The sequence below is a fragment of the Doryrhamphus excisus genome, linkage group LG3 (genome assembly GCF_037039965.1).
Source record: "Doryrhamphus excisus strain RoL-2023G ecotype Guam linkage group LG3, RoL_Dexc_Guam_v1.1, whole genome shotgun sequence".
NCBI classification, from domain to species: domain Eukaryota; kingdom Metazoa; phylum Chordata; class Actinopteri; order Syngnathiformes; family Syngnathidae; genus Doryrhamphus; species Doryrhamphus excisus.
In genome coordinates, this window is record NC_136359.1 from 11,875,372 (window position 1) to 11,901,529 (window position 26,158).

The 26,158-nt window shown below is 42.1% G+C and overlaps 1 protein-coding gene across 6 annotated transcripts in view; it reads right to left on the minus strand.

The window, feature by feature from the left end:
* Positions 1-248: 248 nt before the first annotated feature.
* The window catches only part of slc20a2 (solute carrier family 20 member 2), a 42,465-nt gene continuing 16,555 nt past the window's right edge, over positions 249-26,158 (minus strand). The window contains exons 2-11 of one of the 6 annotated variants that reach the window (XM_058069564.2): positions 20,980-21,531; positions 19,395-19,535; positions 19,153-19,238; positions 16,837-16,933; positions 16,559-16,678; positions 14,332-14,565; positions 12,814-13,456; positions 12,533-12,718; positions 7,178-7,262; positions 249-4,895 (exon numbers count right to left, since the gene is read on the minus strand). In XM_058069564.2, the coding sequence (XP_057925547.2) occupies positions 4,731-4,895; positions 7,178-7,262; positions 12,533-12,718; positions 12,814-13,456; positions 14,332-14,565; positions 16,559-16,678; positions 16,837-16,933; positions 19,153-19,238; positions 19,395-19,535; positions 20,980-21,268 (2,046 nt within the window). In that variant the 5' untranslated portion in view covers positions 21,269-21,531 and the 3' untranslated portion in view covers positions 249-4,730. Of the gene's footprint in view, positions 4,896-7,177; positions 7,263-8,054; positions 8,487-12,532; positions 12,719-12,813; positions 13,457-14,331; positions 14,566-16,558; positions 16,679-16,836; positions 16,934-19,152; positions 19,239-19,394; positions 19,536-20,979; positions 21,532-25,331; positions 25,604-26,158 lie in introns of those variants that run through there. The other 5 variants (XM_058069563.2, XM_078789657.1, XM_058069559.2 and 2 more) reach the window with 5 other exon arrangements.

Here is a 26,158-nt window from a genome sequence, read left to right on the forward strand (position 1 = left end):
AATTAAACTAATCATTTAAAACATGTTACGTTTATTAAACTAAAAATGTCTTTATTAAATCATTTTTTTTAAATGGCTATATCTACTCAACATTTTACATTGCTAGTATTCAATTTTATTAAAGATATTTATTGTAATTGTGATAGTTCTATGCTGATCGGCTGGGATGAAATCACACTGCATTATGGTGTCCAATGTAAACATCACGTTTAAGTCCCAAAGACAAAAAGAGACAAGTCAGTGACAAGTGGGTGTTCTTTGTCATTTTAATCCCCATAATTTAGTTAAAATGCAGACATTGTTTTCCTCACTAAAATCTTAAATAAAACATTACAGTACGATTGAAGCAAATCAGCAGAGGTGTTAAGATGTCGTCAAAGCAGGCTACAGTTTTCTTTCTTTTTTGTTTGAAATCCATGTATTGTATTTGTCGTTAGAGCAGACGGCTACGTAGCAGTAAACATTAAAAAGACAACACAGAGCTGTAAAAGCCCGCGAGAAGGAGGAAGAGGAGGAGACACACATGTTTCTACCACCAAACTGGAGACAGACTGACTGAGCACGCCATGCTGACCTGACCCTCTGGCAACACACACACACTAAAGGGCGCTATCAGAGCGGGGTGGGTAGAGCTACACGTCAAGGAGCGATAGCGACGTCAGGCAGAAGAAAAATGGCACATCGTGTTCTTTTAGTTGCTCCATAATATGTAAAACCATTCAAGTTGGACAGAAGTGACCACGCTAATCGATATGCAGAGGAAATAACACCATCTAGTGGCAATGTATAAACACTACATCATAACGTGGGACGATTGCTAGTTTGTAATAATATGAAATTTCATACCGTACATAGATGTTCTTTGTCAATACGGCCAGTCAGATAGTTTGTTGGTGGAACAACCTGGAATATGGCCTAAAAGGCAAAAATAAAATATTAAAAAATTATGTTTCCTTTAGTTATTCTTTGTGTATATTTCTCATTTTATTTTATGACATTCTACAAATAAGTTACTTGTGTAAGGGCTTTGTGCATTTGCACATGACAAACGATGCTAAAATGATTTCCATTGCAGTAGAACCTCCAGAGATGAACGCTCAAACATTTTCTGCAAAAATATGCCGAAAAACTTCAAAGGATTAACACCATAAAAGCATTTTGCTTTAAAAAAAAAATAAGTAAGGCTAACCGTAGGAGGGTACCAGTTGGGGCTGGGTGATATATCAATATTTTTAAGCACGATATCAAAAACAAGCATATCGTTCATATGGATATCGACTAGATTGGATGCGGAGGTCTCATGAGTCTGTATCTTCTGTGACGTTTTTAGTGTTTAATAGTGTCTTATTTATGACTTTATTGTTTTTGATGTCATACCGGACCACCTAAGCAAGTGTGCAGCTATGGATGTTCATCTTGTTACGTTTGTAACTTGCCTCTTGCTCCATTGTTTACACTCAGGAGCAGCTGTTAGCTTTGAGCACCCCCACGGAGCGATTGCAGATTCTCCACAGAGATGCAGAGGAGAGGCCGCATAGCGAGAGTAAACAGAGAAAAAGACCGTATAAAGGTTGCTGTATAAAGATGATTGCACTGAAGATTGAACTTTTTCTAGATTTATTAAAGAGAAAACAATATTATTGTCCGCCTATCTGTCTGTTATTTTATTTCAGCAGCTCTGGTTCTATAAGATTGTTTACATTTCAATAAATTGCATATTTGGCGTTGTCTTCACTTTGTGGAAGAAATATTGGGATATATATCGTATATCGATATTCAACCTAAACAAATCAGGATATAAGTTTTGGTCGGTATCGCCCAGCCCTATAGTACCAGTGAAGACAGATGACAAGAATAGAAGACAAGGATAACCATGGACCCTTTTTAGGAAGCTGATGTAAATATAGTTCCATGCTACACAGCCTGTATTAATTGCTGCAATTTCTACAGTGTTGTTTTGTAGACACATTCTTGTTCCCCCTCCATTATGCTTGTGAGTAGTTTTACTTAACTTTTCTTTTATTATACAGTAGTTACAATCTTTTAATACTTCTAAGACTGATAAAACTGGACATGAGGTTTTTACCATGCATGCCTGAAACTGAATCAATCACTGTACTTAAAATTATAACAATTTAGAAGTTGAGGAAAGACACACATAAATGCCCATGTCAATTTATCGAGGGTGTTATCGACCGGTTTGATTAAACAATGTATCAATTATCATGACAGGCCTAGGAGTCAACTAGCATCGCAAAGAATGACTTATGGAGGTTCCACTGAATTTGTAATGAGGAATTTAAAACCCAAACAAGCGCTTTATGATCTATTTGGAAATACACTGCTGGAAGGGTTAATCTTAATCTTTAGATGAAATAATTTGTGTCTCAAACGCTGCCACTAGAGGGCGTTTTGCCACCCTATGTCTTTTGCTCTGTCCCCATCTGGCACAGTGTGTCCTTTCTGGCCTCTGAGGGCTGCAAATGCATGATGACAAAAACGATGGCAGTGGGAGTTAGCCAGGAAGGGGGGGGGGGGGCATTTTTTATAATTGCCCATGCTTTCAAGTAGCTAACAATGGCCCATTTACAGCATCAGGTCTTATGCATGCAAACTAATTCCATCAAGATGCGTCATACTTCAGGCTCTACCTCAGGCTCCCTTGCCCTCTGTGCACCCCCCTCAAGGTTAATCACTAAAATGGTACAAACACCTCCCCAAAGTCACAGCTACTTGTTTTTTTTTTTAATAGTGTAGCTGTCAATTTTATCCATTTTGGCGGTTAACGCTCCCTCAATGGCATACCCATTGAAGCAGCAGGGCAACAAAATGACAAAGTGTTTGCAATGACAATTAATAGAAAATAAAATGTGAAGTTCCCAAACCTCGACCTATTGGCAGACGACGCACTTTAATGGTTTTTTACTTAGACAAGCTTAGCATCAGCCACAGTAGCGTGTTCTGCAGCGTGTCCACTCATCCCCTCCATTAAAATATTGTAGAAAAATATATAGTTTTGATGAAATGTCTCTAGATAAACTCTTTGCAGTGTAAAGTGGCGGCATGGTGATTAGCGCTACAGCTACAAAAATAAAACAACTCATCACGCTGCACTTTTATCGTACTCTCTCTCGAGACACTTCTGGTTATATATATATTTTTTAAACTTACTCCAGTTAATTCATGTGTTTCGCTTTCATTGGCATTGTGAGGCAACTGTACTTTTGTTTCCAGGTCATCTACATGATATGGTTACAATGTAAACACCACAGTACTTATCATCTGCACAAAGAAAACACACAATGTTACAAAGGCAAGTGGCTACGTAAGCATAGTTTGTTCATGAGAAATTAAAATATAGGAAAACACACACCACAAGCAACTTGATTTTGTTCTGATAATTTCTCTCCCCCCCAAAAAAGCTTGTTCGTCTACAGGTCATGTCACGTGACCTTGTTAGAGCGCTGGTGATGATCAGTAATTCCCATCAGGTACCATCTAACATTAATAAGGTGATATTTTACTTTCTAGGTTTCAAAGAGCAGGTTTGGAGGAGCTACACACCAAGGTAAGATAAGATTGAAACCCTCTTAGCTCTGCATGACTTAATAATATGAATAATACAACGGTAGTTCTTGATATGACACAATCTAGAGGTTTGAGGCATCTTGAGATCACGTAGCACGACACCAAACGGGGAAAATACAAACAAAAAGGCATGATATTTTTTTGGTGTGTGTGCGTATGTGTGTGTTTTGGCTTTTCGCTGCACCTAAAACTTAATAATTCTTTTAAACGTTGGCGTGGCGACGAGATTAGCTTACTTTGGCATGGTGAGTGTCTCGAAAGAGCCGCCATGTTCTTCAGACAAAAGCCGCCAACAAAGTCCTCTTCTTTTCATTTGCGTGGCATCCGGCAAACCAGCTTAGAGACGCATTGCCGTCACCTAGCGGAGCGCCAGGGTATTACAGTATTACACCAAGGAGGGCCTCTCCTTGTATACATATTGTCTAATTTGTCATAAAAATAGCGTGATAAAAACAAAATATGACATCATGATGACAAGGTGCACATCCTTCCCAACAGTTTAAAAACAAAATATGATCACCCCGCTTTCACCCTCTTGAAGGTGAGTATTTACAGTACAGATTATGGTATAGTACATCTTTTAAAAACAGGCCATCCATACAAACAAATCAACTCTGTAGTGAATCAGGTTTTTGTACGGTATCAAGTGATAAAAACAAAAAAAAATGCAGAGCGACAGTCTCATCAGCCCTCATTGAGGCTCCATCATCTCCCCTCTCACTTGTACCTGGCTAGCATGAGGGGAAGGTGAGATGGGTTGGTTGACCACACACAGTTTTTTTTCCCACTTTAAATCAAGATGACAAATTCCTGTAATGATGCTGATAGCAATATGTACAGTCGCTTTCTGGCATATTGGAATAACTGTTTCACTGAGCTGCGGTTGTCATGTCAACGCATGCCAGCCATGTTTTTTTGTAGTGTGGAATTTAGCCATATGTACACAAGATTGAAGGGTGCTAATTTGCGCCAGCTAGCATGTGAACCAACCCTCCTCACATCCCGTTGTTTCTGCTTCTCTTCACCTTTGACCCTTCGTCATCCCGTCTTACTACACCCCCACTCTCAACACCCAGTCCTTTCCTCTCTCTCTCTGACTGTTAGGTCCTCCGTGGTTCTCCCTCCCTCCCGGCCACATCCCCTCACACAAAGGGCAGGATGCCGTAGACGAAGACGGCCATGACAGCAGCGCTGAACAGGCCCGCCACGGGCACAGTGACGAACCACGCAAGGAAGATGTTCCTGAAGAGGCGCCAGTCCACCGCCTTCTTGGAGCGGATCCAGCCAACAGCCACCACGGAGCCCACCTGGAGGAGGGGGGTCAGCGGGTGGGGAGAGAACAGGATCAGACCCCACATTCTGGAGGAAGTAAACATGTCACACAGCCAAAGACACACCAAAGAGCTGCAGGCTGCTTTGTAATTGTTTATTCATCTCATAGGTTGTTTCAACTAGGTTGTTTTTACTCATTAAACAAAAGTACAAAAACAACCTGCAGACTCTATGTCCAAACTTCATTCATATTGGTTAGTTGGAGCAAGCTTGTTAAACAATTTGCCACATTTTTAACATGAAACATGAGGAAGTCTGAAATCAGCATCTTATGCAATGGTCTTATTTGTAAAAACATTTGATCTATTTGCTCATGTCAGACTTCCACTAAGGCAATCTGGACTCACCTTTATTCAGCTCAATCAATCAGAGAAATTTGTGTAAAATTCACATTTCTGACAGGTCACATGACGAGTATGTGCAATGACCGCAATGAAATCAAATCAAATCAAAGAGTGTGTAAGACGTGTTTTGGATCATTTTTGTCAGTGTGTTGAGTCCAAGGCCAAGATGAAACCTGAACTTTACGTGACCTCTCTGCTGCTGCTGATGCCTGCAGATTGAAGACAGGCGGTCATTGCACATAATCACAGCATGGAGCAGCTCAAGGCTCCTCATCAATCCGTCTGAACCTCTTCGGTCACCTGGGGAACGTTCACTGAAGTTGTCGGCTCCTTTTTGGAATTACTCCTTATTAATGTTTGAGTTGACATAAAAGAATTGCATTTTTACGGCATCTGAAATCTGACACCTTCAGTGGGTCCCCCAGATGCAATCATTCAATCAAAGAAATCACTGTAATATAACTCTAAGCATCAGAAGATTCAAGCATTTTGCCGTAAGTGTGTATTTGGGGGGTGAGACAGGAATATTAATGTGAGGGCCGTGACAAATTAGTAGGGATGTGTACCGGAAGTTGGTATCGTTATGGCACCGGTGCCAACGTGAACAGGAGTAAAGGCGTACTAAGTAGCTATTGGTGCCTTATTTCGCTGCTGAATTAATGCACACAACAAAAGGATGTTGTTACAGTAACTTAATTTTGTTCAATTAATATACGACTCTCATGTAGGATTAACTAGCAAACACTGTTATAATGGTAGTATAACGCCCTGTCCACACGGGAACGCTTCAGAGAATTTTTTTAGCGGGTTGAAAAAAAATTGCATGCAAACTGCCCTTGATAAGCAAATATTTGTATCCAGACGGGAACGGATAACACCTATAAGTGTGGCGCTGTGAACTGACACGCAGGTGGTACCATATGACATACTATCGAATGAGCTTTCCAAGGCTCATCCGGAGTTATGACAAAGAGGAATTACATGTGCATCATTTTTACAGTATAAGACAAGAAAACACCAGGAGCATGTCAACCGCGTCATGACACTTCAAGTGTTGGCTTGTCGTTAATGCTCACTTCTGGTCACATCATGACGGCAACGGGTCGCTGACATCATCGTTTTAAAGAAGCGGATTGCGTCAATATGGAAAAGACAATCCGGTGTTTTTGGATTTTCCAACTCTGGAAGGCGTTTTCGGAAAATACCATTTAAGGACACCCAGAATGTCGTTTCTGTGTGGATGAGAGGCTGAAACGATATCCACAGTGGTAAGACTCTCATGTTGCCACAACATTGTATCAATTATTTCTGGATTGTAGAGCGCACAGGTATGTAAGCCACACTGTCTAAATTTAAAGAGAAAAAAATGATTGGTACATATATTATTGATATTTAGTAACTTTTGAAATACATGTTAGAGTACACTATTCCCCTTGTGGGACTAATTAAGGCATATGTTATCTTTAAGCACCGGAATCGTTGGAAAACTACCGCTTTGGCACCGGTATCAGATATGTAAATGACACCCAACCCTACAATTAGTGGTGAGGAATTACTGTAAATACCAGTTTTGAGGCTTTTGTAGTCTCCCCATTAGACAACTCATTGGTTTGTATCATTCCGACTGTCTTCAATTGGCATGGATGGAAAAATATGTAGGGTTTTATTGCTTCCTGCCCTGTGCCACTAACAACATTAAATGTCTATCTGCAAAGACCAACTGGAAGACATACAGTATACACTATTGGTTCCAGTTAATTGGGATTCGTACAGAGTTGCAGAGAAACTACAGAAAGGCTCAAAACCGCAACTGTGGTGTTGTGATTGGCGAGTGACATCTACGTGTGAAGCCATGACGCCGAGCCCAGGGGGCATCTCTTTATGCACGGCTTCACGACTAGAAGCTGGGATACCTTGCAGTGGGTGGAGCTTATTGGGATGCCCACATTTGATGCAACAAGCACTGTTAGCGCACTCATTACTTCAATGCAAAATCCGCTGTGAAGACAGATGGGTAGAGAGAGACAGAGAGACAGAGAGAGAGAGAGAGAGAGGGAGACACAGAAAGATGGAGAGAGGGGAGAGATAAAATAAAAGTGGAAAACAAGTTGTGACAGGTGTGGATGGAGGGGTATGGGGGGGAGGGTTCTGTTGCTGTGGGTATTGGTGGTGGTGGGGAGGGTCTGCTTTTGCAGCCAAGCACAGGAGGGTGGAGGGCCCACACGCCAAACCATGCCAGTGCTGACGAGGAGAAATGGGGAAAAAAGGAATGAGACAGGATGAGACACCATGCTGTTTTGAAAGGGGGATATCAAGGGTGGGAGTTGTCCTGCTGTATGGTCTGGTTTGGAGCCGACGTTCCTGTAAGGAGGCAGAGGAAAGGGGGCACACACTCGGCTGCATGGGGCGACCAGTATCCGGCTGCACATACAATCTGGCTGGCTGGCTTTGGATGCACTTTGGATGAAAAGGATTGTACAGGTTTCTGCTAATTTGGAACATTTTTGTCTTGTTCCTGCGCTAATCTGACAAGTGCATCAAGCTTGGAGCCACTGATTCCCAAAATGAGAAATCCCCAATTAAAGTCATTCTGATTGTCCTTTAAACACTCGTTATCTAATAAGTCATTTATAAATACAAGGGAACCTCTAAACCTGCACAAAACTTCACTACAGCATCAAAGGAGTAGCATTTTTTTACAATAAAAGGACAAGTGTGAGAGAAGAAGAGCATGACTAGAAGATCATATTGACAACAGTAAGACTCCAGCATCGTTTAATATTACTTAATACTATTACTTAATATTAACGATAGTTTTTTGTAAATCGTTTTACAGTGGCTAACTTCTATTTTTTTTAACATTAATAGATGACGTGTTTACCACTTCTCTGGCCCTGAAAGTTTTTCTATTCCACTATTCCCTATGGGAAAATGTAAAAAATGTAGAGGCTCCACCGTGTATGGTCTAACTAATAGTGATATCTAAATACTTTGGTATAAACATATGCTTTTGAGCCTAATGACTGGTGGGGCTGGTCAGACGTGTTTGTGCGCCCTTTCCCCTGAAGAAGCCTGCTGAAGGAGGAAAGGGTGAGTTGTTGGGGTGGCCAGCGTGGGGCCCCGCTTGGTTGCCATACCTTGCAGTGTGTGGTACTGACAGGGATTCCGATATTGGAAGCCAACACGACAGTGAGTGCGGACGCCAGTTCAATAGTGAATCCACTGTGGAGGGGGGAGGACAGAGGAAGAGGAGCAAAGACATTTTTTCACTGTAATGTCGGCAGGCTGGGGGGATATGGGTAGTGTTGTTGTTGGGGGGGTGCTGCCGATAGCACTGACTGACCACATTCCAGCAACCATGTTTAACACAGCAAGTCACGCAATAGCTTAAAACAGCTTTAAAACATGCTGAAAACACACACGCACAATAATGGAAAACATGATCAGCTCCACCTTACTCACGCACACAAACATGTTTCCATCAGGTCTCACAGGTGGGGGGTTGTGTTTCCACTGCATACTACGTGAAACCTGAACAAACAAAAAATACTTGGACGCCGCTAGATTAGAAGAAACCCATAATCCATTGCAACTTCTTGCTTATAGGCAGAGAGGCAAAATGAATCCACATGGGCTTGAATTCTCAATTCATGGTACCATAAGATACCATAAGATGGCAGTAGCCGCATTTAGTAGTATCGACAGTCAGAATCCAGCAGCTTCATCTACCTCTACATTCATTTTAAAATATTGGTTGATTTCCTCAGCTGTAAAACACAGTACAGTTTAAGTGATTAGAGTATTAATGTTGGCTAAACAGTTTTGTCCTTGCAGGTATTACAACATCGGTGCTGGTGCCGTGTTACAGCATCTTCTGATTACGTGTGTGCTCCCATACATTATTTTAAAACTTAATTATGGTCTAAAAACATGAGACTGGCTGGAGAAGAATTCGCTATGAAGAATACACATGCTGAATATTGGCTGCACTTGTCTCAATCGTTCGACTGTTGGAGTATCCTTAAGGATAAAGATCGTATTATAGGATCTTCCCGGATGTTGGAAGTATGACGGGGAGGTGGATGATCAACAATTATTATCAATATTACAAATTATCAATAATTATGAAAGTAAAAACAACAGGCAACCGTCGGCTAAACAACATCAGCAGACAACTGTCCTCTCTGCATTCTCCCGCACCTACACACACACAAAACACACATAACTGCCAGGTTGGACACTAAATGGACTGTCCCCATTGGAAGAAGAATTACAGCTCCTAGCTTGCACAACTGGTAGTAATATATCATGATTTAAATGGTAAATAACAATTCTACAATACAGTCCACCACTTCTTGGGTTGTAAAAGGTTTGTTCATCCGCTTGGAGCGTTCTCTCAGTGGCTGGCAGGCAAAGCTTTGTGGGAGTGGTTGCTGAGAGAAGGACATAAATGTCTCAAACGACTCAAACTGTTTATCAAGCTGCAATGTGCATCTCCACTGCCCGCAGAAACAAATGTGAAACCGCATAATAGACGCACAACCATTCAAGCACATTAAGACACTGGCCTGTCCTTGCTCCCACACACACACACACACACACACACACACTACTTTGTCACACTGTGGCATGGAAACAGACGCAAGGAGGAAAAGAGATCCTTTAGAACACAGAAGCAGAGCAAATTTGTCTTTGAGTGCTGGCAAGCTCTGAGGCAGTGATGGAAACAGGGGAGATTAGCGAAGAAAAGGAAGGAAGGACGGTGCCAAGGAAAGAGGAGAAATGAAGAAAGAGGGTAAAATCATGAGACAGTGAGACCGTGAGAATGACCATGTGGGAAGGAACAAGATTTAGAGGTGAGACATGAGGAAAACAAAACAAGACAAAGATGAGAAAGAAAGGGGATGTAATGAAGAAGAACATTAAGCACAGACTACCAGGTTTAAGAGGGAGGGCATGAAGGAATGAAAGCACAAAAGGACGAGTCAGGTTGGCATCCTTCATCAGCACCAGTGTTCTCAGTGTGACTGTGACCAAAGCCCCCTTCTACACTATCAAATCTACTTCCTGTAGCCCTGTAGAACGCCTCTGCCAGGCAACTGACGACACACACACCAAGTAAAAACAATCAACCATCAAAGAAATGAAAAATTTGCACTATTTATTAGTTAAAAAGGGCTGTTAGCATTATGTCCTTGCTGCTTTGAATAGGCCGACATAACACACAAATGCACACTCGTTATGCTTGTTGTCAGCTAATATTAGCAATTTGGCCAAGTTTAGCTACTAACGTTAGCTATTATTGAATGTATAGCCTATAGCCGACATGTATGTGAATAGCCAAGAACGACAGTTATTTTATTCCCGCTGAACAAAAATTTTACAACAATACAGTTTAATTCACAATTGTGAACAATATAGACCTTTTTTACACAAAATAACATTGGCGACTCCAAATTGTCCATAGGTATGAATGTGAGTGTGAATGGTTGTTTGTCTATATGTGTCCTGTGATTGGCTGGCGACCAGTCCAGGGTGTACCCAGCCTCTCGCACCCCGGCGACCCTCATTAATTAATGAATATTGCTAGCGTACTAGCCAGCAGTCATGTTCTTATAGTTTTTGGTATCAAAAGAATTATATGCTCCATGTTCCTTGATGTCATGATTTGATCTTTAATATTTATCTAAATATTATCCCTGCATTATCGTCTTGTAGTACATTGATATCATCTCGTAGTGCCATGGTATCCTTGTGCTATGCTGTGCTCTATTCTTCAAAATGCCCTCTAATGTAAAATATAATTTATCTGTCAGCCAGAACAACTCAGTTTCTGATTTTGGACAGGGATTCCAGGACTAGTATCATTTTGGGGTTTTTTTTGCATTGTTGGTAGGCAGCCTGTCCAAGTTCAAGTTGAGGTTGTTCAGCAATCTGTTCTGATCTTGTGTTCCCAAAGTGTAGTCAGGAAAGCACCAAAATAGTTTGCAACTCTACTATCAATAGCAGACCTCTTGCCAGGTGCTCAAAAAAAGTGCAGCAGAAATTAAGGCCCCAAGCAAAACTTTAATTATTTCCAACTTACTGATTTTTGTTCACAAATATGATGAACGCATGTTAAAACAACCTAAAACTGTCCTTCCAGCAAAATACATGTAATCTGAAGTTGGCAAAAGCAGTCTATATTCACATGTTTGTGGAACCAAACTCCATTCACTTTCCACTAGTCCAAATGTACAGCCAACATTTGTCAAATTCACCCTGTTCCTGTTACAATTTGGCAGCAAACTATTTGGGCCTGAATTTTGCCTTATTAAGTAATGAAAGCCTGCATTGCTTAAAGAGGGAGCGACCGCAAACATAACCTTTTAAATCAAATCATTCTAGAAAATTTGGGACTGCAATAGAAGCAGAAGCATTAATTTTTACTAAATGTGTACCAATAAGCATAGAGCTGATGAACAAGAACGTCCCTGAACATTAGCAAGGAAACGGCAAGCCAGAGATCGATCTGGTCATCCATGGTCAAGGATGCACGCTGGCAGCTGTTAAGGTCTCAGGACAAAGTGAACCCTTGAGCTTTATGTGTTGCATCCTTTCTGATTTATTCATGATTATGTAACAAGTGGAAAGGCAGAAAAACAACAACAAACACGTTGCTCTTTCTCTGTGTAAAGGTCTAATATGTATTAAAGGCCATTTCCTAGTTAGTTCAGAACCATAGTCATACATCCATCCTTTTTCTATTCCGCTCATCCTGCTGGAGCCTATCCCAGCTGACTTTTGGGCGAGAGATATGCACCCTGGACTGGTCGACAGAACCATAAAGCATCATGTGTAAATGTCATCCTTTGGGGGGAAAGGACATAGGTGTTTTTTTTTCTATTACATTTTTCTAATATAAAATTGTAAAATCATAACATACTAATAACTACCAATAACTTGATAATCAGTACCGTTTGTGTATTTCATGGGTTGTTAATTCCAGAAGTTTATCCGCCACTCAATGTATTAAAATTCTGAGGCAACTGTGGCAATTGTGCCTTACTGTAAGTCCTGATGTTATGTACATATACATGTAAACACATGTAAACACCTACTAGCCAAGTTTTAGCCAAACACAATTGGACATTGCCAAGCTTTACGGTAAAACCTGCTACAATTGCATGTCGGCAATCCATGCAAACACACACACACACACACACACACACACACACACACACACCATACACTTGCTGGTCAACCTCACACTGTGTGTGCTTTCTCACCTTGATGGTGTGATGGGCGTCAAGTCTTTCCCCATGGTCTGGATGACCCGGCGACCCCACACCCACAAGCCAGCACAGATGCCTATGCCGCCGTAAAACAGCAGCCAGATGGGAGTGGCGGCATCCTGCATCACGCCACCCTGGTCGTAGATCATCCACAGCGCCACCAGGGGTCCGATGGCATTACTGAAAAGAAGGAATATTTACACAAAAAGTTTATCATTTGCTGGGAAAGAGGCTGTGATTAATTGGTCATTAGGGGTGCTGTGTGATGTGAACACCTGACATCGTTGCCTCCATGTGCAAAGGAGCCAAAACAGGCTGTGAGAATCTGCAGGAAGTGGAAAAGCTGGAAAACCTCAGGCTTGTCCTTCTCCTCGTGATCCTCCTCAGCCAAGTCATCCAGAGGCACAGGAGCGGGCGCCCCTTCTTCCTCCACCCCCTCCAGCTCGGTGGCCAGCTTCATCTCCACACCACCCTCCTCTGCCTCTATCTCCGCCTCTGCCACGGCGTTGCAGTATGACGAGTAGCTGTCGTAGCGTACACGCTTCTTGGAGTACGACACGCTGTTGCTACGTCCGCCGCCGCCGCCCTCCCCGACCAGCTTTTCGCTGTCATCCCGCGACTCTGTGCGCATGAGCGGCTGGACAGGCATGCCGCAGATGGCGGCTGTATAGCAAGTGTAGCTGTTGTTACGACGCAGCAGGCGGTAGTTGTTGTCGGGCTGGGCTGCACTGGCGCCTGGCCGTTCGTTGTCGTCCATGCGGCCAAGGTGTATTTTATGTAGGAGGTCTTTATACAGACCTGAGTCCTTGTGCACAGTGTGGTATACCTGGCCATCGCTGCGCATATGGCCATCAAAGCTAAAGCTGCCATTGGAAACTGGTGACTTGAGGCAGCCATTGGTCATTGAGTGGGTGCGACCTGCAAGCAAGAGAAGTAGGTGGAAGGGGAAATTAAAGAGGCATCCATCCATCCACCCTCACTAGGGTCACGGGGGTATGCTGGAACTTCGGATGAGAGGCGGGGTACACCCTGGACTGGTCGATTAAAGAAGCAATAACAGGTATATCCAGTTATGGAGTTAGAGGCAGTTTTCAAAGTGTGTCACTGTGAGCCTCCATTATCCAATCATACCCTCAATCATATTTATTTATTTAACAACCCATTACAGTACACTCATATGTAACTTTACTCATCTGTACACACCAGTCATTATTTGCACTATGACCCATTGATCATTGCACTAAAATTAATGTATCTGCTCCTGTGCAATAGTATGTGTATATTTTGGATATCTTGTATATATCATGTATATATCTTGTTAAATTGTCTTTTTACTCTACTTTATATACTTTTTTGTTTTTTAAACTTGACTACTGCACTGAAAAGAGAAGCTCTCCAATTTCGTTGTACATCTTGTATAATGACAATAAAGGCCATTCCATTCCATTCCATTCCATCCCATTCCATTCCATCCCATCCCATCCCATCAATGTACAATGTAATTGGGCCTCCACTATTTTTCTTCTTCAGTTTTGTGGTCACCTCAAACTCAGTTTACTCTCACACTGTAGAAACTCAAAATCAATTCAATTATGAGATGTGTTTACATCAGTACATCTCAGCCTGGGGCTGTATTCCAGGAGATGCATTTTAACAAACGATGTAATTTTGCCACTGCCATTTGATACAAATTAAGTTGGCTTAGCATTATCGTGTTGTATTTTTCCCAAACTGATGTATTTGCACCTACATGGCAACACATAGTAGCAAAGCTACTAAAATAAATGCTTTACCATAAACTCGGCCGTTGGGCATGACAGCGCCTCCGTTGGCCAAGTTGGTGAGCTCGCTGTTGGAGGTGCGAGCGTTCCTTTCACTGCTGCCTCCAGTGAGCGGCAGCACAGCTTCGTCTGTGCCCTTTGCCCCGGGCAGCTCTTTAAAGACAGGGCCTTCCTCTTCCTCCTCGGGAATCTTGTCCAGGCTTTCGTCAGAAATCCTGGACAAGGCCTGCTCCTGCTTTAGACGACCTGTAAAAAGGGAGGAGAGTTAAAAGGCTGAAAAGACATTTTTCACATAAAGGGGACCAATAATGTTGTTTCCACTTTTCTGACCTATAAATGTAGTTAGAATTAAGGATCAACCGATACATCGGCCGGCCAATATTTGCGTTCTTTACTTGAATCGGTATCAGCTGATAGGCGTGTGTATTCGCGGCAAGTTTTACAGACAGGCATCTGCTGGGCAGCTTTGTGTTGCCGGAGGACCCTGCAACACATGCAGTCGCGGTACCCCTCCCACACTGCAAGAGTGGTGAATCACAACAAGGATACGTGTTCAACTTTTAATTAGCCTCTAACAGTTAAACTTAGTTGAAATATTGCCACCTGCTTTGAAATAGGAATGTTCATCTTTAAAAATGCCTACAGTTGTAATTAGGGAGCTGTTGATGTAGTTGGAGGCTAGTATGTACAGCGAACACTTCTTTAATGTCAACGCTGGCAATTCAGTCCCATGGTGTTTGTAGGAGTTTCATTCAGCGAACGCCGGGCTGAGGTTAAATGCGTGTCGTGTTGTATGTGCGCTCTCTCCGAGCATGTGCACACACACAGAACGGATTGGAGCTGCCGTGCCTGCTTTAGCTTCTGTCTTTAGCGTGCACAACACAAACTTTAATGATGAGAGAAATGTTTTCTATATCGTACTAAATTGTGTCAGTGTGATGTGTTTGTGTGTGTGTGTGGGGTGGGGAGTTCCTACATCACAGTTAGGCGGACTTCCTTATGTTCCTGGGTACAACAGTTTGTTGAAGATTTCACTGTGTTAGCACAGAGCAATGGCTTCCAGGAAATATTTTTTCAGGTTTGAGGGAATGCTAACTTGCCTAAAGTGGAAAATATAAGGTAGAAGTGGTTGGAGTTGCAGGTTGACCAGCAAGAGAAAAATATGGGACTGTTCTGTGGACATGGGCGGAGCTTGACTATCCGCCAAATGTGTAATGACCACATTACCAATACCAATGTTGTGCCAAGATTGTCTGCACTCAATTAACGCAGACCTACGTTACCACTCTTTGGGTTCATACACGTGAAGTCATGGGTCTCCAACCTGTTATTAATGAGCTACCTGTAGCTCCTAACCACTTTTCAAGTACCTCCTCAAAGGCTTTATTCATTTATTCTCAACTCCTATACTGACAAAATTAGAAAATAGGGTTCAGCAGTAGTCCGGAGGTCCGCTTGGGAGTGTGACCAATCACAAAGGAGTGGGCATGCCCAAAGACGCGCCGTGGGTAGAATAAATTAACACAGACTGTTTTGGAAAGCCAAGGAAATACAGCTGGAATAGGCGCCGATTCTGTAAGATCTATAAAGCTTGGTGTATGAGTTAATGTGTGTATCTGCTCTACAGGAATTCACAACTCAAAACAAAGGTCCCAAAAATGAGCACATTAGGTCCTCTTTAAGACTCCGTTAAATAGGGCACACTGTTTTTTTTTTCTCAACAAATGTAAAACTAGACATGGCAGATGCTTCACTGTCAGATTGTACTGTAGTTGGACTCAAACTGCAATAGTTGGACTGAAAACTACAGAACGACATTCCGCTGAAGAAACAAAACACAAGTTCAGCCACCAGCTGGTTCAAAGCCAAAGAATTCCGTTAGAGCTAGCCCCCACCCCGACCCCTACCCTCACCCAGTCTAGTTCAAAAACATCCCCCAATCCAAACACAACTTCAGCCATTAACCACTTTGTTTTAGACGGATGTAATAATGAGCGAGCTAAGAGTGTTAACAACACCTATAATCCATCCGGGTATGCAGGTCACAATGCGTTTGGCAACAGGTCCACTTGGCCTCATGTGCAGGGTTCATGACTAGTCACAAATTCTGAACTTCAAGTGCACAGGCTCTGCTCTTTAGGTCAATTATTGTAGCAGGTTGATAATCACAGCAATTCCCACTAAGCCAGTGCTCACCATTAAGGTGGCATGAGTCATGATGGTGTGTTGGGATACCTACTTGCTATTTTCCTTCTCATCCATGGACAGACGAAGATCCAAACCACAGCCGCACACACCAGCGATCCGGCAAGTGTGATGAGAAAGATTGCCCACACCGGGAGCATCTCTAAGCCAAGCACTGCAACATGATTACGAGGAAAAGAAAATATCTTAATCTATCAATACTTTTGTCACACCGGCAGTAGGAATTTTACAGTGGCATCAGCACCTCTTATGACTGACATGATAATTTGATCATACATTGGTGTGAGACCACACGCATCATGCAATTCTTACATGGTGCTCCAGTGTACATGATGGAGAAAGTATTGATCCCAATGGTGGAAGCGTAGAACAGCGGCAGCGCTCGCAGGCCATTGGGAACAGAGTCTTCCTACACAGGTAAAAAGAAAAACAAACTGCATTGACATGCAACAGTGAAGGCGAACAAGACACACATGGGGCATTTTATCCAAGTGGAGACTGAGGGCAACATGAAAACAGGCTGTTGCAGCAAAGTGGAGACTGTAGGACTGCATAATATTGAATTGTCTCCACAGCTCAGGCACAGCAACAGTGTAACATGACATTAAAGTGTGTGTTTTTGTGATTTGTTAACGGCAACTAATAACTTTCACAATGTCTGCATGCATTGTAAAATGCTGGCTTACATTAAGAAGGCGAAAGAAAACTGTGTAAACACGCTGAAAAAGCCTGAGTCCCAAACACACTACTCCACTAGCATGCTCTGCTAAACTAGACAAACCCAGCTAGCTTCCATTCACACTCCATAAGAGGCGTTTTTCCACCAACTTTCGCCAGCGTTTCAGGCCGCCGTATCAACATATTTAGTTCGTGGATGAACATTTATTCTGTATTTATGTAGGGATTTCATCTATGTGGAAACCTTGGAACATCTTTCTTTTCACTCACATTACTGTCTCTCAACAAGCATTACTGCCCTAGGCTGCATGCACCCTGAATTACAGCTCTGGAGTTCACACCAGAGTGACCCCGCAAAGAAAATTCCCACACCATATGGCGCAGACCAAAACTGTTTGCTGTCCCTTATTATATAAGCAGTCTGTCTTGGACCAATCAGTTGAGGAATGTGAGAATTCATCTTTATGGGACAAATGTCCTGGAAAATGTGGAATTATGCAAAATAATTTTTTGATGACGTTTTGATGTATCAATGTTGAAAAATCGGTTGGAAACTGTGGGAGTAGTTAGCGGACAAAAAAGGGTGTAATATTAAGAAATGGATGAAAAAGTGGTTCAGAATTTCATATGCTAGCATTCACAATTATATAACCTGTAAATGAGCCCTCTCGGCCCTCTAGCGGACAAGTCTGAAACCCTATGTGAAAAAGCTATGGCATCACCATGGCAACAGCCGCTGAACTCTACCCCTGCTGAGTCAGATCAGCTGATGAGAAGCTTCTCCGATGTCAGTGTTGTTTAGCAAACAGTCGCGTGATATTGCTGCCGGTTAGACTATTTTAGCTCACACCGTTATTGTTGAAACACAGAGCTGCTGTTCTGTCTCTGTATGTACAGTCACATGCAAACACAGCAATGTTGTAGCGCATCATGACACGCACAGAATGCACCAATTCCTGCCTGTTATTTAAATGATACAAGGAGATACTATATTTTACAAAACAGTAATAAGGGTTGAGCACCCTATAACGTTAAGCCATATTTCCATTTAGCAGTACAGTTCAAATCACATCATCATGACACAGAATTGGTAAATCCTAATCTAGTGTGTTGCAGGATAGAGATAGCTTCACAAACACAATGACATCATCAGTTTTGCTACAGTAAGCTACCAGTTATTTTATGCAAGAAGTACTGTACCACTGTGCTTGGTGTTCTTACAGATCTTATATTCAAGTTGTGAAATTGTGATAACAGGTAATGACGTCAAACTATTCACTCTTGCAAGATGTGTGTGCATGTTTGAGAAGTCTGATAAATGACCCGCAAGTCAAATATAAGCCTTAAATATTAATAATCAAACGTTTTCCCTTTTCGATGACCCGCACAGGACTGTGCCGAAACACAGTCCTGCTCCGATTGGACGACACCTCCTGTGAGTCATCAATTTTGCGTTTGTGACCTTACGATGATCCACCACACGTTCTCCTTCTGTCTCCGCCAGAGATTGCCTGTTATGTAAGATGAGATCGGCGGTGTTGCCAAATCAAATGGATTTTATCAGTGCTGAAGCTTTTTAGACAAGTCTGTGTGGACACGTGTGTGTGTGTGTGTGTGTTTCTGTGTCTTCACTTTTTCTCCCCAATTTTACCACCAAGTACCTCCACATGTTGACAGTATAAAAGTATCTCAAAACTACAAACATTGCAACTTTTTTGAAAATAACAGCTTCTAACCAAAGGCAATCCAACTCAATAAGCAACGACTATGGTGGCATATTCATACAGTTGCGTTGAGTAAAATTGTCAATTCATTGCAAAAATGAAGCAATGACACAAAATGGCTGCTGCATTACTTGGCAATCCCAACCTCATCTATGCCATAACCACTCCTATTTTGTCTATTATCATATCATATCATATCATATTAGGTCCAATGACACAAACCCACCTTATTCAGGATGGTGTTCCTGATGAGAATGAAGAGGATTCCAGACATAAGTCCAGATAGCAAGGGAGAGATGAACCACGACGACACTGCAGAAAGAAAATGATCAGACAAGTGGAAGGCAACTAATAAGCTTTTTATATCATAGCAACTTGTATTAGCGTCTCCAGTCAGCTCATGTGAACCTGGGTCAACTAATTATGCAAGCAACGTTCTTCTCTTTCAACTGAGTTTCACAGCATTACCAATCTTAACCAGCTGCATCCACTGGACACCCTTGGTGCCGATGGCAACCATGGAGAAGCCGATGGTGGCGCCCACAATACAATGCGTTCCGGAAATGGGCAGTTTGAGGAAGGAGGCGATGAGCTGCCACACTGCCGAGCCTGTAAACAAAACATGTCATCTTACATGAATTTATGATCACAGCACATACCACAGCAAATGGACACATTTACTCCTCCGCTATTTTTAGACATAAAAAGCCATTCATCAGTTTGTGTGCTGTGTGCATCAGTTTGTGTCACAACATGACTCAGGCTAGTTCCTTATCCGTGACCACACAAATAACTGACTGAATTGGAGAATCCAGACACCTGAGACACTGAAAGCGGGCTTATGTGATTCATTGACATGCATTCGTGCTGTCTGAAAATCATGAAACATGTACTCAAACGCTTGTGGATGCCATTGAAATCTGAAGGGGAAAAAAAGCATTCAGTTTAATTTGAGAATACCTAATCCATTGAACGACAATCTAACCGCTGTAATTTATATTAGGGCTGGACTCTCAGGGTACGACAATACGATTACAATAATACCTCAATATGATGATAGGGTGAAAGAAAACAAAAAATAACATTCATTCATTCATTTTCTACCACTTTTTCCTCAATTTAATTTCAATTTCATAGTTTTTATTTTGCAGCCTTCAGCTGGGATAGGCTCCAGCTTACCAACGACCCTAATGAGTTCAAGGGGTATAGAAAATAGGTAGATATTTCACATATTTTAACCAGTACACAACCAGCAAGTGTGAAAAAGCAAACACTGTTTCAGTGCAACATAATTGTTAACAGGATGTTTATTTTAGGTATCTGACGATCAGTGGTGCTATTTTAAAGAGATATTTCGGATTTGAGATAGTTAATGGGGCCACTTACATAAAGAGTTTGGCTTCTCAAAACAATATGCGTTCAAAAGAGTAATGTATTTGCATCACAAAAATGCCTCTTCAATAAAATCTGACCTCTGAATCGTTTGGCGTTACTTTCTCTCCCATCGTATCACTGCATGCTGTCGCCTGTCCATTGTTGTGTATGTGTTCCACTGTGGAAGAAGACTGCTGTGATGCGAGACGCATGTAAACACTGTGGAACATATACACAACAATGGGCAGCATTCTCTCCTCGCAAATGACATGCAAAATGTCGGAACAGTGGGAGAAGTTTATAGGGGCTGTATTTTAAGCATTGTTTTAAAACGATACACGGCAAGAAAGTATCCATAATCCATTTTAGGATTAAATATTTGCAATTTTCTCATATCCTAAATTGACATGTACATTTCACCTATATTTTATTCAGTTGTGTAGCCTCTTTGCCTGTTCTTTTGTACGTGTGTCATGGTGATGAGTGTTTGTACATATGCCTCAACCAACACTGGATGTACATTGTAATACCCAAGATGAAAGTTTGTTTCACTCGTGTAGCGTACGTGTGATATTAAGAGTTCCGTTTATATTGGTTGCAGCACAGTCACAAAAAACTCTACAGTAAAGAGCCTGCAGACTGGAGCCAAATTATTAATTGTGCACTTGATGTAACTTACCAACCATGGCGCTGACCTCCCCCGCCATGAGCACAGGCACCGTGTCATTGTACAAGCTGACATCGATAATGCCTTTGCGGATGGTCTCGCCCACTTTGGCTCCCAGCAGCATAGAGCCCAGCGTCTCAAAGATGGAGGCGAGGATGCAGGCCTGCTTCAGTGTGACCACGCCGGACCCCACCGCCGTGCCAAAGGAATTGGCCACATCGTTGGCGCCCACGGAAAAAGCCAAAACAAAGGCGATGATGAAGCCAAAAATGACCATCCACAGGTACGATTCCAGATCCATGTTGATATGGTTTTCCCTCACACACAAACACACGACAACAAAATGAAATTTAAAAAAAAAAGTGATCTGCGCTGTGTTTTTGCGGAGGACTTAGGTAGTCCCACTCCTTTTCTTCGCCCCCTGGTCGGAAAGAGTTGGAGGGGAGGAACACAGCTGCTAACTAAGCTCTTGGAGTTGAGTCCAAAGATTGGAGACTAGTGATGGTGAGTTCAGGGAGCATTCCATAGTTTAATATGAGGCAGGTTGTCTGCACGTTCCCTAACCTGCAGGAGAATAAGAAGAAACAGATTATCGGAATGAGTGATTCATGACTTCTTTTTCAACAGCATCAGCCCACATATATCAACAATGCCTTGTAATTTCCTGAGATTATTTTTACTGTAGTGGAGCTCTGCATGGTGAAAGTCATGTTCTTCTTTGAACCACAAACTAGTCGAGACTGATTTAAAAGTGCTTGTTGACCAAGTAGTTTGTCTCAATCGTTTCAAGATGCCGTTACTGACCATTAATTCCACACAATTCTTTGGCAAAACGATTACTATGGCCATCCTTAGCTAATGCCATAGATGGTGTTCTTAGCAGACATAACAGCCAACTGATTTTAATACTGTTATTGTGAGGTATAATTAGAAACAAACATATTGCCGCTTGCATCAGGAGGCGAATGCACCATTGCCTTCGATGGTTATGCCAATTGTTCACAGGCAGACTTCCATATAAACACGTCAATTAGCTCAGCATGAGCTGTGCTCATCACAAGCAGGGGGCCAGGCAGTTACCCTCTTCCTCATAGGAGAGCTCCATCTGGAAATACTGAGGTCACACACTATTCTTTATTCCTCGTTGGACCACAATAGGCACATAAAAAGCTTAATTGTTTTTGATTAGGTCATGGTCAAACCACACTGGATCGTTATGTGTCATCTTGGAGTGATGCACAACTGTTATTTAATTCCTTAGTTAAATTCGCCTCCCGTGGAGCAGCCGGCTATAAAGGGAGCTCAGGCTTTGCTGTCATGTCTCTAAAATGGCAGCAAATTATATGATGTGCCACTTATCCCTGTGAAAAGATAACTATTATCACCTTTTCCACCGAGGAATCAGCAACAAGTAACAGTCTGCTGTGTTGGGCCATAAGATGCTTGTCTGCCAAGATGATAGCCACTAAATGGTTACCACATCAAGTTAATAATTCACAACAAAGTAAAATAGCCCTGAGCTCCCGTTGGAAAGTTACAGCACTTCCTACTAAATGGTCATAAAAGGACGGAATCTTGTCGCTCCCACCGGGCAGGGAAATACCAGACTTCTGTCACATTTCTACCTCTATTGGGTTATGCATACCTCTGTGTGTGTTGGAAGACATGGTGCCATACTGTAAATGTAATACAGATAGGCTCAAAGTTTCATAAGGATGAGACTTATAGGCAATCAGTAACAAAACCCCACCGTGCAACAATGTTTTGGTTGAGGCAGCCATGTTTTCCAAACAATTTTGCACTAACTTTACCAACTTGTGATTGTCAGTACTGGCAATTTCATGGTGATTTGGTGCCTAAAGTTACAGTAGGTGTCTTGGAGTATTTACTATAATGCCACCATGCCACCTTTGTCAGAAAAATAATAGCACAGCCCACACAGGTAGGGGGTGTCCTAGTTATTGGCTATTAATTTTACCTTTCATCTACAGCTCTAAATCTGTGCATTTCAAATTGTTGTGCACAAGAAAACAAATTTGTAGCAGTATTAGATGGGTAAGCCATTATAATGAGCACATTTTGGGAAAAGTTATGTTAATCCAAGAATGGAAACGGCCTCCATGGCATTCTAACTATTGAGTTGTTGTAGGCTAAGAGCTTGAGGAAATGGGTCTAAAAATGCACGTGTTTACAGTGAGAACAAATGACAACCAGAGGTCACACAGAAAGGCTTTAGTTGGTCATTGCTGAGACTCTAAATCCATCCCTCCTGTGCACAATCTGTTGCTTTTTTCCTGTAATTTACTATGGTCTACACACCCTTTGAAGATAAAGGAGTTCAATACTTTGGTTCACCATTCACTAAAAACTGTCAGCTACTCGCCAAAACCTAGGGATATTAACCAGACTACCATATATTAACAAATACACCTGCTACTTGGCATTCCTCCAAAATGAAACCATGGTCAGCTGATTGCCTGTGATATGTGTTACGATACATGAACACTAGGGACGCAATAATACAGTACATGTGCCTATATTGAAACATCCAGTACAGTTGTCTCGAGTTAATACGCACTATGGCTCAAACAATTCTGTAATTCAAGTCACAGACATCACCCCGTAGATGTCAAATGACATCAGTTGGTGGACATCAAAGTCCCCTCCTGATTCGCTAATGTGAAATTCCCACAGGCAGAAGCCATCAGCGACAAGTGGCTGATGGCGTCTCAAGTGGCATGCAAAACTGCTATTATCCAAATTCTGAATCTGTATTGCAATGTGCATGCCTGTCTGTTTTCCTTGTCTCTTGTCTCCACAGAAGCAGGAAGTGGATTTCAGCACCTTTTGGCACATCCCATAGATTGTGTATTTTATTTTTCGAAGGTGTAGTTTTTGTTTTTATATCGTGTTTCAACTTCTCAGTATGGATGACAAAAAATAAGGCGGGTAGAAAGCAGATACATTTAATTTAAAAATTAGACTTCTGAGTTGAAACAAATGTTGGTAATTAATTAATTATGCTACCTACATGAAGGTCATATCTTGGAAAAAATTACATGAAGAACTGAGAAACAAGCTAACAAAATATCTTCAACATCCTCAAAAACAAAAGAATTGGGCATTTCTTTAAGAAGGCACATGCAAGCACTGATGCCAAACAGAAGATACTTAAGCAATCATTAAGCAACTGAAAAAGAAAAATATAATTAGCAGAATAGCCAAGTCAAAACATAAGGCGCACACATGAAAAATCTCGAGATCTCAGTATGATGCAGTGCAGTTCTGCACTACATCTAACTATAAACACAGTGATAAGCCTACTGTATAATGTATACCCATGTGTCAATATCTTCTATAACCTACCTGGACAACCTCTGTCCGAGGTGCTGACCCTGACAAAGTTCATGTTTACACAACATAAATTTCCCCAAAAACTGCAAAGAAGATTACCCTGCAATCTCTTAGATCTCTGTGGTGCATAATCAGTACAGAGTTTGTTTAGAGTTCATAGTCATATGCAGAAAATGTGGCCTCTATCAGTGCTTTCTGGAGGCAATCTAGACAACAATTGTAACGTCAGAGATTTTGCAGGGTAAATCCTCCAATTACACTCTGGGCGACACTAGTTATGGCTATTTTTAGCATTTCCAAGCTAAGTTACCAAACCATAGTGTACAATGCGCAAGTTGATAAAACAGAAAGTGGCTTGAATGTAAACAAGTAGGTAGTTTTCATCCTGAGCACAGCGCAAGTCTGAAAGAACGAGGAATCAAATGGGCATTTTGTGCATAAGAGTATAAAAAAGCCCAGACAACCTGTTACCCTGACCTGAATACAATAAACACACTGTAACACGACAATCTTTGCGACAACAAGCTTTTAAAGAATTATTTCTAGTGGAGACAGTTTCTTTCTTATGTGCCAGGGAGCAAACACATAAGGGTAAAAACCAGACAAGCAGAACATTTTCCCCAACGCCAGACGATCACGTTAAGCAGCGACAGCATCAGCCTCTAGAAGCGTGCACCACCAATGTGCAAACAATGTGTTCCCCTCCTTTCACTGTTTGCAGCACAATGTTCATTAATCTGCCTGAGATGCCACTGCAGCACCACCACCACAGTCGGGTACAAAACACTGTGTCACGAGCTCAGTCCCGCATTGACATGCAGCAGCACCGTCCTCCCCTCATTCTGACTTTGAAAGGACCAGAGGCGGAAGTCACATGCATGGGATACACATTCTGACACACCTGATATCCACGGGCTGTACCTGTATATACAAATGTCTCACTGAGTTACGACAGCGGTGTGGTGAAAAGCAAGAGTAAGTGAGGAATCCTAAAAGTCAACTCGACTCACCTTCACGTGTCCACACATCTGTGAGAAAGTGTCGCAGATACAGACAAAACAGCAGCAGCACTTTAGAGGAAGATAGCCAAAGGGGGGCGGGAGGTGGCAAGGGGACAGGAGGGGTAAGCTAGCAAGAGGAAAATTAAATGCGAGGCAGAGCCTGTGATTGACAGGAAAGGAGATGAGTAGAGAGTGGAGAACAGCCGATGACAGGAGGAGTAAATGGAGGCAGGACAGAGGAGGACAGACAGAGTGGGACTTCAGCAGGTTGTGACGGTGTTGCAGGAGAAGCTGAACAGAGGAGAGTCTAGACAGCCTCTTCAAATGATAACATCCAACCCTGAGAACACACGCCGGCCAATGAGTGGCTGTCGGCGTGCAAAGAGGACGGACGGGAGAGGAGGAGGCAGCCAATGATGTCAGAGCAGCGGAAATAAGACAGGTGATTTTTGTGGGAGACGGTCCATCAAGGACATTCAAAGCCAGAACTTTTCCTTCTTAAAAAGGAAATAAAAGGAAGATCAATTTGAAGGATGCATTTTGAATATCTGATAGGACACAACCACTGATGAAATACGATAATAGCACTCAGTAGTAGGGATGGGCTTAGCGAGAAGTCCAGTGTGTGAAATCGATGGTTGATGGTATCTGAACTGAATGCAGTGTACCTCTTTGGTGCAACCAGCAAAGGCCCTGTTAACCGAAACTACCATGAATGCTCTAATCACAGCTTGGCTGTTAATTTAGTAAAACTGCAAAGTGGATGGTTTGTTACCTGGAAGCAGGAGATGCATCATTTTTATAAAATTTGAAAATTTTACATACCGTGTATGACA